Raw genomic sequence first — 12,500 nt, forward strand, 5'->3', positions numbered from 1 at the left:
AGGAGAGTTCTTTCATTTCTCTTTTTTCTAGTTGTTAGGCTTTAAAAACTAGCTATTTACATTTCCAAGAAGCCAATAAACAAAGCAATCAAACTGTCTGTCTTGGTGCACTACCTGATACCAAAGGAAAGCCCTCTGCAAGAACATATGCATAAATGAATACAAGAAGCTCCTGTTATGGTCATCAAAAAATTATTTAGCGTTAAAAATATATAACATAAAATGATAATAAATAAACAAAAAGTAAGAACTACCTTGTGCACAGAAAGGATGCAATAAAAAATGTTTGGGGAACTTAAAAGCATCAAAGAACATGGTATTTACAAAATAGGAGACACAGAGATATAACTTTATACTTCATATGAATATTATTTTCCATGATTATATATATAGCACAATGTTTTGCTGAATTCCATTTCAACATATCTTTTATGAGCCTTTAACATAAAAAAGAAAAGAGAAATTGTATCATAAAATACAATGTTAAAAATAAGAAAATAATTATAAGTATTAACCCTTTGATGACGGTGCATCACACCCGTGTGACATGGCTAAATGCCCGATGACGGGGTGACGCACCAGTGCGACTTTCCTGATGCAATATTGCATAGGCCCGGCGTAGGGGGTTTCCACTTATCGCTGGGCCCATCGGGATGTATATATGTGTGTGTGTGTGTGTGTGTGTGTGTGTGTGTGTGTGTGTGTGTGTGTGTGTGTGTGTGTGTGTGTGTGTGTGTGTGTGTGTGTGTGTGTGTGTGTGTGTGTGTGTGTGTGTGTGTGTGTGTGTGTGTGTGTGTGTGTGTGTGTGTGTGTGTGTGTGTGTGTGTATGAATTGACCATAAAGCCTATTAGTTTGCTGAAAAACATATGCTGTCTTATACATCAACAAGCCTCATCTCATCCAAACAAAACTTTCCGATTTCTCTTTCTTTTTTACTGCTCATATATATTTAAGCAATATTTTCTGCATGTTAAAAAATAATGCACATATGAAGCCACCTAGCTCATGACTCGGGAAGTACATCACACAATGCACAGTTCCAAGATAAAAGGTAATAATAACAATAATAATAATAATAATAATATTAAGGATAGTAACAAGACAACAGCAGCCATGGAACAATTCTTACACTTACTTGGTCTCCGATGGCCAGCCCGTGGGGTCCGGAGCGGCCGGGGTTTTGCTCACCAAGTAGTGGGAGATGATCTCGGTAAACAGTCCCGCCTTTGGCATCATTGACTACCTTAAGGTCCGCCTGGAAATAAGGAGGGTCCTTAGATCTGGGAGTGTCTCTAGGGCTTTGTTAAGCTGGGGCAAGGCTGTAAATGTGTTGTCCCAAGTACTTCCAAATTTTAAGCTGTAGTCACAGTGTGAGTATTAGACATAAAAAAAATGCATAGAAAATGTAAGGTCATATTCTATATTCTCTTCAAAAAGAACATTTCTTTTAATCTTAATTAAGTCTTGTGTTAAAAAGAAAACGATTCTGTAATTAAGTATGACTTGCTATTCAACTTAAAATCATCAACATCCGTACACATTTGAGAACCTTTAATTATTTGAAACTTTTCATCATCAAATAAAGCAACATATCTAAACTCTATAAATATGTAACTGCAGCCTATACAGTCAATCCTTATCATTTAATTCTGAAATGGTCATAATTTCACGACAAAAATAAAATAAGAAAAAATCATAAGCATCAAATATTTCCCTCAGCAATCCTTACCATTCCCTCAAAGCCAACACGATACAGATTCTTGGCCCCATTATCCCATATGACATAAGCTGCTGATCTGGGAGACGCTGCCGACCAGTCCTGAATTTCAGAGACCTTTCCTCGTCGTCCATTTCCTCCATCCTGGTCTTCCCACTGCCAGTCCACTCCTCGCACTACTCTTGCACCAGGGAAGATTCCTCGTATGCCTATCTTTTTGCTTTTCCGTCTTGGCTCTAATAATACTCTGCAGGGTACCATTTAAACGGTAAGATCAAAGTGCAATGGCAGCAACTTTCAAAAGATACACAAATACCTGTACTGCAATTCATATATTGCAAATTGAATTAATTGTTGTATTAACAGCTAATTCATACAATATTCCCAAGATGATTTTAATGACATAAAGGTAAGTATAATAAAATATAATTAATTCTACCTACCTGTTTACAGCACACAGACATATAGAACAGTGTGTGCAATTATTAGGGTTTCAAAAATGTAAACTTAGTTGAATAATTTTTTAATAACTACATAATATATATATAATAGCTAAAAAATTAGTGTTTTCTTTAACCATAATATAAAAGACAGTGGGAATTCTATCTGTCTATCATTTTGAATTCTCAAATTCTCAAATTCTTTAACCCGTTAACGACGGGTGACTAGATATCACGTCTAGTGGTTTTTGGGCCACACGCCAGGGACACGTTATTTTGTCCAGCCCAGCGCGCGGAAGTGGCTCACAGCCAGTGTAGCTGAGAATCCCGACACATTAGGCTTATGCGTTCAAAAGTCCCGGAATTTTGGTCTTTTAAGCCGAAATGGCCCCGTCGCGAACATCCATTTAAACATCCATTAACATAAACAGTATCTTTTTATCCCATAAATGAAATATCCAGTATACATTTCACAATCAACTGGCAAGTTGACAAATTGAAGTTTGGCTAATCCCCTCCTGAGTTTGACTATTATCCTGAAGAAAAAATTGAATAGTATCATAACAGTATCATATCTAAATACCAACATATTCTAACCCTAACATACAGAAAGGAACTGTCCCCTTGGATGTATTTTTTGTGGGCTGGTTTTGTCAGTGATATTCAAAGGCACTAATTTGATGAAGTCATTTGTAAATTTCTGTGCCTTTTACTCAGGCCCTACAACTTTCAAGTGCAGTTCTGTTGACAGATGATAATTCTAAACCTAGAATATCTTCCTGAGAAAAAAAAAATCATTCAAAACTTTGTGGCATCCATGACCTACTGTACACATGGATTATCTGCTACCAACAAAAATGGGCCTTTTCAAATGTTAGCAGCCCTGAGTATATGGCATGTGAGTTTACACTCTTTCTGAGTTAAGCCTATAGCAGATGCATCTGAATGGGAAAGCAAGACTGAATATGGCTATTCAAGTCACTGAACATCATTTTTAAAAAGGAGAAAAGATAGCACATTTCTTTCAAAGGCCAGAAAAAGGGTTACAAATATATATCATTAGCAATGCTGGTTATGTGGGAGATTTTATAAGATAAGAAATATCATCAATAATAAAAATAACTTGGAACCAAAAGAAGTATCAAAGTTACAACACATGAAAATATAAAATTCCTGCTGACAATACAATACACATATTATCATGCCCATAATGAACAGACTAGCAAACAAAAGTCTTTTAGAGATTGTCTACATATAAATACCCAATGCAGTAGCAAACAACAAATTGTGGACCTTTATGTTAGAATAATGATTTCAGAAGTTAATAATTTTATCAGCCATTTTTTATTATGTTTGAGTAAGTCTGAGGTCTATATCTGGAATCTGTGACAAATTGGGACTTGTAGATATGCATACATACACAAGCATTCTTCTTTTCTTTCCTGTTGTTAATCAATAGCTTAAAAAAAACTAAGAATATCTAAATTGCCACTTACTTTATTTTGGATAAAAGACTATGCCCAGAAAAGATCAACTTGGCCAATTACCCATACATACCTCAAACTTCCAGTTAAAATTAGAAAAATACATTGTTTACCCTATATAAAGGGAAAAGGAAAAATTCCAAAACTCTACTTATACTACCTCAAATGTGCAGATAATTGAAAAGTAAAAGAAACTTTTAAGAAAAGTACAGTTAAAGCTCATTACTTATAAGTTATTTTTCTATATAGCATAGGAATATCATCTAATTCTTATAACAAAAACCACAAAATCAAAACCTTACCTTTCACAGCCAATTGTAGTAATACGATAAAAACGGTGTCTAGGGCTATGCTTGTCACTGTGGTAACAAACGGAACATAAGTCATAATTGCTACATTCTGCACATTTCCATCTTATGCCAAATATTGGCTGCTGTCGGCATGTATCACACATGGTTCCTTCATGTTTGACTCCTGTTAAAAAGTAGAAATGTTTGTCACATATCATAAAATACATATAATTAATTTTCTTGTATATGTTCAACAAAATAAATACAAGAAATACTAAACACATATATGAATAACTGCACAATTATATAACACTAAAAATTTATAACCCTTTTCTCTCTCACCAGTTGGAGCAGAGTCAAGTACACGGAGGTCGTAAGCACCAGCACATCTGTAGTTTGCAGCTGTTCCATTATCCCAGACAACAACAACTTCTTCCGGTGATTCGAAATTTCTTACGGTGCCTACGTGACCTTCTCCACCATCCTGTAAAAGACAGATCATTATGAAACACACAAACAGCTAAACATAAATGGATTATATAAATGCTCTTATCTAACTGTTCACAATCACATCTCCCATACACAAAATAATCACCACATAACAAAAAAGCTTACTAGATAAAAAAATAATAATAATATAAATTTATTGTAAACACCTTAATATTGATGGTACAAATGTGTTACAGATTAAACTCCATAGAAACAAAAATGGAAGCCCATTTGACTCCTAAATCCTTGTGAATAAATTGTGTTTAATCATATATCTGCTAATTAAAAGAGGTTACAAGATAAAAATTGTGAAAAATGTTTGTACTCATTACGACCAAATAACACAAATCACATAAAATATTAAGAGCTAAAAAAAAATATTTGTGCATAAAATAGTAATTGTTTTTAGCTTTCCCCCTCCCCCAAAAAAACACAACACACTCTAATTCTTTAGAACATCTTTTCACTGACATCAACAGATTTTAAATCAGCTGGGAGGTTTTTGGGCTATTCTGTCATGGAAACTGCAAAAAGTTATTTCTAGAATAAATGCTACTGAAAATCTCCAAAAAAAATTTTTTTGAGTTCTATCACCTTTCTTTTTCATAACCTTAATGCACTGACAAACTAAAAAAAACTACATTAGTTTGCCATGCAATGTCAGTGATTGCATGATCATATGACTTTTGATTGTGTGCAATAAATATAAAGGCAAAACCCCCCCTTTCAAAATCCTTATTTCTGTGAGGCCTTGTAATATGAAATACATGCCTTCAAGCCCGCAAACTTACTGACATGTATTACATCAGAATCTCTAATTTCAAATAAAAAAGGTGATAATATGAAAAAGAATAAAGATATATACTGATAGTTGAGTAATCAATTTACATAGCAGCCATCGTAATAACCATGAAGAGGGGGTCGGGTTCAAAATACCAATATCCCAGGACAATCAGTCATATATAACAAGATATCAAAAATTATAACCAAAATAAAATAAGATTCCTTCCCGCTCTTCTTTTCTCTCACTCACTTCCTTTTGACTTGTTATGTGGTGAAAAAAAAAAATCTGACAACCAAAATCTGACAACCAAAATCTTAATGCCATGAGTGGTTTAGGGTGCCACTGCCAATTTTGGCAGTAGAATGGCACTTGGTGTGGGAAGTAGGAGGAGCATATATAATTGTAAATATATTCTTCCTGTATGGAGATTAAAAGATTAAACTAAACATTAACAACCAGTTTTAGGTCTCCAAACATGGCAAAACACAAAAAAGTGGAGGAATTTCAGTATTCTAATGTACAAATGAGCAGTAGTTGGGCAGTGAAAAAGGTGGTAGGGCAAAGCAGGAGTCTCCCTCGTTTTACCAATCCTTCCGAATGGCAACCCCATGTCAGGTACATGGGCCCGTCTACAAGGGGCAAAAATGCCGGTCGGGATGGCTACCAGGAATTTAGGAATACTGAAAGCCCTGATCCCACTATAGCAACATAGTTATAGTAATGCAGAAGCAGAAAATACAATTCCATTTTTTGGTGTATAAATATCCACTATGATATCTATTTTGTCAATCAAGGGTATCTGGATCTTAGGCAGATATATGGTTGTCGATACAAAAAGAGTTAGTAAATTGGATATTTTTTCATTTTCAATTTGTAGTAACTGGAGCTAGTACACCAAGGAAAAATGTCTGGGAATTCATCAATCTATCTATTCCTTGTACTGTTTACCTTGCAATAATTCCTTGAAACTGAAATTATGTTAACTATAATTAGTCTATAAAATTTACATGAATCTCATAACGACCTAGACCTGTAAAGCCAATAGACATCACCATTTATAATGTAAAGGTGATACCAATAAAAATCTATTCAAATTACCACCTTACTAAAATATACATGCCTATCTAAATTGTAAACAGTGCAATGGAATTACGTGGACTGACACTCCTTCTATTGTATTGAAAGTTTAAATTACATCCTTCATAAACAAGTGCATGACAAATTAAAAAGGAAGGAAAAAAACAAATGTGGGTACATTTCTTTGTTTTATTTGATTAACTAAATCTAATTCAATTAAAGGTTCCCTTTTCTTCAGAATCTAACCCATTCAAATAGGTGTTATATTAGCATCAGATAATTATCTTCAGTGGGACGTTTTCTGTAGATAGTTATAAACTTTCTATTTTCAATACTTCCAGAAATGCGTCAACTATGGCTGATTTTTACCATGAGAAACTTTACTACTATCCTAATAGTTTCTTTAGTCACTGATTCAATGGAAATATGGACAATATTACCACAGGAATCTATTTTTCAACTTGAACTCTACATGTAACCTAATGTATCCTTCATAAAAACAGAGAATTTCCATTTCATATGGACAACAACTACACCAAAAACCAATACAGTTTAACTCACCCAAATGGAGTTTTTCTTTAAATCCCCAATTCCTTGAACAGACCCTCCTTGACAGACCCCATAAATATCGCTATCACTATCTCCCCGAGAACACAGCATACAAAATGATCAGTCATCAAAAAGTACAAACCCACGAGTGAATACCAATGACACCCTCCGTATAATTCCAAAAGATCTAAGATGTTCTGTTAAACGACGATTTCTTTACCTGTTTTCCCCATTTCCAGTCAGGACCTCGAATGACCCTGGCACCCACACCCTCCATCATATATCTTGTGTTCCTCCCTGTGCTCGTTCCTGCAGCCTCCATGGCCCAGGGAACACCGGGGAGAAATTTGAAAGGAGAAAATAATGGAGAATTGCCCGAAATCCTCGTCGCAGACCCCGATGTTTACGTCCGACTGAATTCGAGGATGAGTGAAATTTGTGACATATTTATTTTGTGATGAAATTCTTTTCGTTTTTATATGAAATTTGTATATTATTTACTTTTGGGGAGGTGGAATGGGGGGAGTAAAGAGAAATGAAAGTCAGAATTTGCATGAATGTTATTTTTGCATTAAACGTAAATGCATGCCACTTTTCTTCGATCGTCTTGGTTTGGCTTTGTTTCAGAATACGTATCAAAGCCAAGGCTATTCATAACCATATCATAAAGATTTTGGACGTAGATATTCATCTTTAAAACCGATTAATTTATATAGTAAGCTATCCATTTATCCAATGCTTCGTAAGATAATAAATAATGTGTAAGATGTTTTAGGCTTCGATTCAGAAGATTCGAACAAAGAATGTGGGCGACAAGAAAGTTGATTTATTTAACTTTATTTTTTTATCGTTAACTTTTAATTCTCATCGTTCTTGCCTAAGTCATTCTATGTAGTTGCCATAATCATGGGGTTATAATTTCTTTTGATTAAGAGCATCATAACTAATGTATTAGTGCCAATACCATTAACAGTAGTAGCATTTATAGTTGTAATTATAAAAGCATTACTTTTGCTCTAATAAATCATTGTAGGTGAATGAATATGATAATATGGATGATAGTATCGAATTGTCATTATTATCATCAACATCATTATTAACATCATTATCACCTTTGTTACTATCATTTTCATAATCATCCTTTTTATCATTATTGTTATCATCATTATCATTATCATTATTATCATTATCAGTATTAATATTATTACTACTATTGTCATTATTATTGTTATCATTATCATTATCCTTTTCCTTATTGATTTATTATCATTATCATCGTCTTTATCATTATTAACATTGCCTTTGACGTTAATATCACCTTTAATATCATAATTGTCATTATTATTACTATCCTTATCTTTATCATCATTATTATTGCCGTCATTATCATTATCATAACATCATAATTATCGTTACTACTACAATTGTTACAAATGTTATCATTATCGTTTTTACAATTATTATCGGTTTTAAGATTATCATCAATATCATTCTTAATCATCTTTAATATTACTGTTATTGTTAGTAGTTTTATTATTACTATTATGATTAATGTTTATTAACTTTATTATCATCATTGTTATTGTAGATTTATAATAATTATTATCATCAATATTATCCTTATTATTATTATTATCACAAGTAGTAGTATAATCATAATCATTATTATTATAATCATTATCATTATTATCATTATCATTATAAGTGTTGTTATATCATTATCATAATTCTATCATTATCATCATGATTATAATAATTATTATTCTTATTATTGTTATCATTACTGATAGTATTATTTTCATTATCATTATCATTACTGTTATCATTGGCATCATTATCATTATCTTTATCATCATTAATATTTCTTTCTTGTTACTACTACTACCATCATTGTCATCATCCACATCATTACTAATATTTTGTCAATATCCTTATCAATCTTATCTTACTGTTATTATCACATTATCATCGTAATGATCATCATAATCATTGTCATTATTACTGTTATCACTAATATCATTATTACACACCAGAACAGGCACTCCATTGGTTTATTGCAGGAATAAACTTCTAACACATTCACACAAACACAGGAAACAGAGCGTATTAAGAGAACACAGTATAATTCACTGAAATAATCTCATAGCAGTGGCATATATATAATCCCCCGTCTACTTGAAAATAACCATCCCAAAACAGAATATCATTTCGACCAAAACAAAATGAAATAAAAAAAATACACAACTCCGACGTGCCCCTAAGCATATGCCAAACAGCGCTGGCCATCACACACACACACATCGCCATCCAGAGGCCCTTCCTGGGTCTGGGTTTCCACCGATGGTCACGGCCATCTTGGTCTTCAGTCCGTCTCGACGCATTGCTCCGTCTCATTGACGTGGGCTTATCGTCGTCTGTTCCTCCGTCGACTGGACGCTTGCCCTCCACTACTGACGAACCCGAAGGCGGATCCTTCACATGCAGTCAGTATCCTCAGCAGTAGCTACTCCACTTTCGGGATTTCTCCTGGCGGCGGCCCCTCAGGTGAGATAATCATGATCGGTAGGTCTTCTGAAGGGCGTTCGATTCTTGCTGGCTCCTCAGAAGGATGTCTGTGGAACGACCAAGGAAGTCGTGGCCAGATCAGTCAAATCAAAGGAAACTGGGATGATCCGTGTCCTTGCATGGCGGCTTCCTAGGAGGGATGGATCCTAGACGCTGGAAGTGGAGGTTTGGATGCGTCAATGCGCCTTGTTCTTGCTATTATCATTGTTGGTGTTGTTATCATTATCATTATTACTACTGTTATTGTTATTATTTATGTTATTATCATTATCATAATTATTTTTATAATTATTTCTGTCATTATTAATATCAATAGTAGTAGCAGTATCAATATCAGTATTATCATTATAAATTATTATAAATAGATTATTAATGTTATTATTATTCTCTTTATTTTGTTATCATTATGATTATCTTTTCTATGATAATTAGTTTTACTTTTATCGTAATTATTATCACTGTTTTCATAATTATTATCTTTACCATTATTTTTATCATTACGATAATTATCCTTGTCATTATTGCTATTACTGTTAGTATTATCATAATCATTAATATTATCATTATTATAATCATTGTTATCATTATTGTTATTTAATTACTAGTAATATTATTACTATCATCATTGTTACTGTCCTTATCTTTATTACTTTTGATATTGCCAATGTTAATATTATCGTTATCATCTTTATTATCATTATCATTATTATTAACGTTATGATTATTATCATTATTGTTGTTTTATCATTATTATTGTCACCAGTGTCGTTACTCTTGGTATTGCTAATATTATTGTCGTTATCATCATTATCATTATTATTATCATTATTATTATTACTACTACTGCTACTATCATCATTACTATTATCATTATAATCACCATTATCATTATTATTATCATCATCAGTAATATCATTACTATTATCATTATGATAATTATTCTTATTATTACTATAATTATTATTAAAATTATCATCCTCATCGTCGCCTTTGCTATTACTATAATTATTGTTATTATCATTATCAGCCTAACTATGCTCATTGTTATAATTACTATAATATTGTAGTTATTCTTGATGGTATTATCATCATATTGCGTTTTTTTGTTTTTTGTTTTTCCTTTTTTTAATTTTAGGTCAGCCACACAATAGTACCAGAGAAGAAAGAGTTAAGAGCGTAAACAGGAAAATTACCCACAGACGAAAAAAAAAGAAACTGAAGGGTACCTGAATGATGATGAATAACTCTTTTCAGTCAACCGGTATTCACATCAACAGGATGTGAGCAACAGTCCAGTCAACCTGCAACTGGTCACGACCTGCCAGATGACCTCACTACATGTATCATGATGGCCTATTTTCCTCGCCACCTTACGCGGTTTTCTTTCATATGCTTTGTAACAGTGCCGTAAAGTGATCAGTCTCCACCTTCCTCTGTTCTTTATGGTATATACAAAACCCTGAACCCCATTTAACGTTTAAGGGTGGGTGACATCTAAAGGGGAGTGTGTATGGGGGGGGGGCGAGATATCTTTTCTAGGTGGAGAGGGGGGGGGGGAGTAGATAGAAGAGATGGAGAAAGCGGAAGCCTCTCAAAGAAGGTCTTTTTAATTAAGAGGGGAGGGGGCAGGGAGAATGTGGAGGGAGTGAGGGGGGTGAAAGGGAGTGAGGGGGGGTGAAAGGGAGGGAGGGGAGGTGGCGGGTCTTCTTCCTCGTGGTTTCTCGTTTGTAATGACTTAACTAGTAGTTGTTGTTAGTAATGGCCGAAATAGTGGTTTGTTCGTTACTTCCCTTTGTGGTTTGAGAGATTTGTTTATGAATTTATTAGTTTAAGTGTCATATCTACTTAACGTTGTTTGTGATGAAGTTAAATAGCTAATTGTTCTTGAGAATAGTTAGTGATTATCTATATTCTATGTTATATGAATATCCTATTTTCGTTCTATATTTTGTATGGTTTGATCTGTGGGTTTTATCAACTGAAAAAACAGTCACTTGCAGTGCTATGATATATTTCTGATTTTTGTATCCCGCTAATTTGGAAAGAAAACGAAATATCTGAATTATATTTGAGTGTTTGGAGATATAGTAATTCACTTATTTCTTGTCTCTTTGGGGTACTTTAATCATTTTTTAATTTTCTGATTTTTGGAACAAAAGTATCACAAAGTTGAAAAGATAATGAGGTATAGTTCTTATCTTACTTCTTTTTTTTTTGTCTCAATGGGGCAATCAAATACAAGTACAAGAAGTATAAGATAGAATATAAAAAATGGCCCAAATATTAAAATTAAAACGGCAACCATTGGGGTGACTCTGTTGACCTGTCTCTGGTAGGTTGTCAAGTGGATGGAAGATAGATGGATGGATAAATGGATGGACTGGGTCTTCCTCCCAAGTGGATGGAATGGAAATAGAGAGAGAGAGAGAAGTTGAGATGGAGGGAAAACGAAAGAGAAGGAGGTAGAACAAGAGTGAGAGAGAGGACGGCATAGAGAGTGAAAGAGAAAGGGAGAAAGATTGATAGATGAATAATAAACTCCACCCTTTCTTCCATTTCCCACTTTTTTCCCCCAGGGCAACGAGGACCTTAACTTCCCCTCATTCTCCTGTCTAGTTCACTTCCGCCAAATTCGTCATTCAGCTGTTTTGCCAATTCTCCGGATCAGTCGGCGTACCGAGATGATTTTCAAGGTTGAATTTCATCTCAAGGCAATCTCAGTTGACGTAGTCCTAGATATTCTGATTTTTTCCCCATCTTTACGAACTTTATTCCTCGTTTATCCTTTTATATCGATGCTTCCCATGAACCTCTAGTGCTTAGAATCTAGTTTCTACTCCATGGAAGGACGTATTTCCTCGAGTACCTTTTGCGATCACCTGCTGGGTTCTTCCTTCCTCTGCCCGAGAACTTGATAACCAACGGCAGGACTTCGGGTCTTGGCTCTCACATCTTTTCGCTCTTGGTCGGATTCCGAGCGGGAATTGAAGTCCTTTTTTAAGTGTCTTCTCTATCAACATTTTCACTTTTGTTGGCATTATTGTTATTGGTGATTGTAATTGTGTTTGTTATTGGTAATTCTAAATACAGAAATATAGCCATCG

The 12,500-nt window shown here is 34.1% G+C and overlaps 1 protein-coding gene across 1 annotated transcript in view; it reads right to left on the bottom strand.

Moving 5' to 3' along the window:
- The window catches only part of mib1 (E3 ubiquitin-protein ligase mind bomb 1), a 446,175-nt gene extending 438,934 nt beyond the window's left edge, over positions 1-7,241 (bottom strand). Inside the window, exons 1-6 of the mRNA XM_086545613.1 lie at positions 7,052-7,241; positions 4,275-4,416; positions 3,945-4,116; positions 1,731-1,965; positions 1,108-1,256; positions 115-172 (exon numbers count right to left, since the gene is read on the bottom strand). Coding sequence (XP_086401739.1) covers positions 115-172; positions 1,108-1,256; positions 1,731-1,965; positions 3,945-4,116; positions 4,275-4,416; positions 7,052-7,153 — 858 coding nt within the window. The 5' untranslated portion in view covers positions 7,154-7,241. The remainder of the gene's footprint in view (positions 1-114; positions 173-1,107; positions 1,257-1,730; positions 1,966-3,944; positions 4,117-4,274; positions 4,417-7,051) is intronic.
- Positions 7,242-12,500: the final 5,259 nt, after the last annotated feature.

The sequence above is a fragment of the Penaeus japonicus genome, unplaced genomic scaffold (assembly GCF_977035675.1).
Source record: "Penaeus japonicus unplaced genomic scaffold, GWHDUDI00000001_assembly GWHDUDI00000016, whole genome shotgun sequence".
Classification (NCBI taxonomy): domain Eukaryota; kingdom Metazoa; phylum Arthropoda; class Malacostraca; order Decapoda; family Penaeidae; genus Penaeus; species Penaeus japonicus.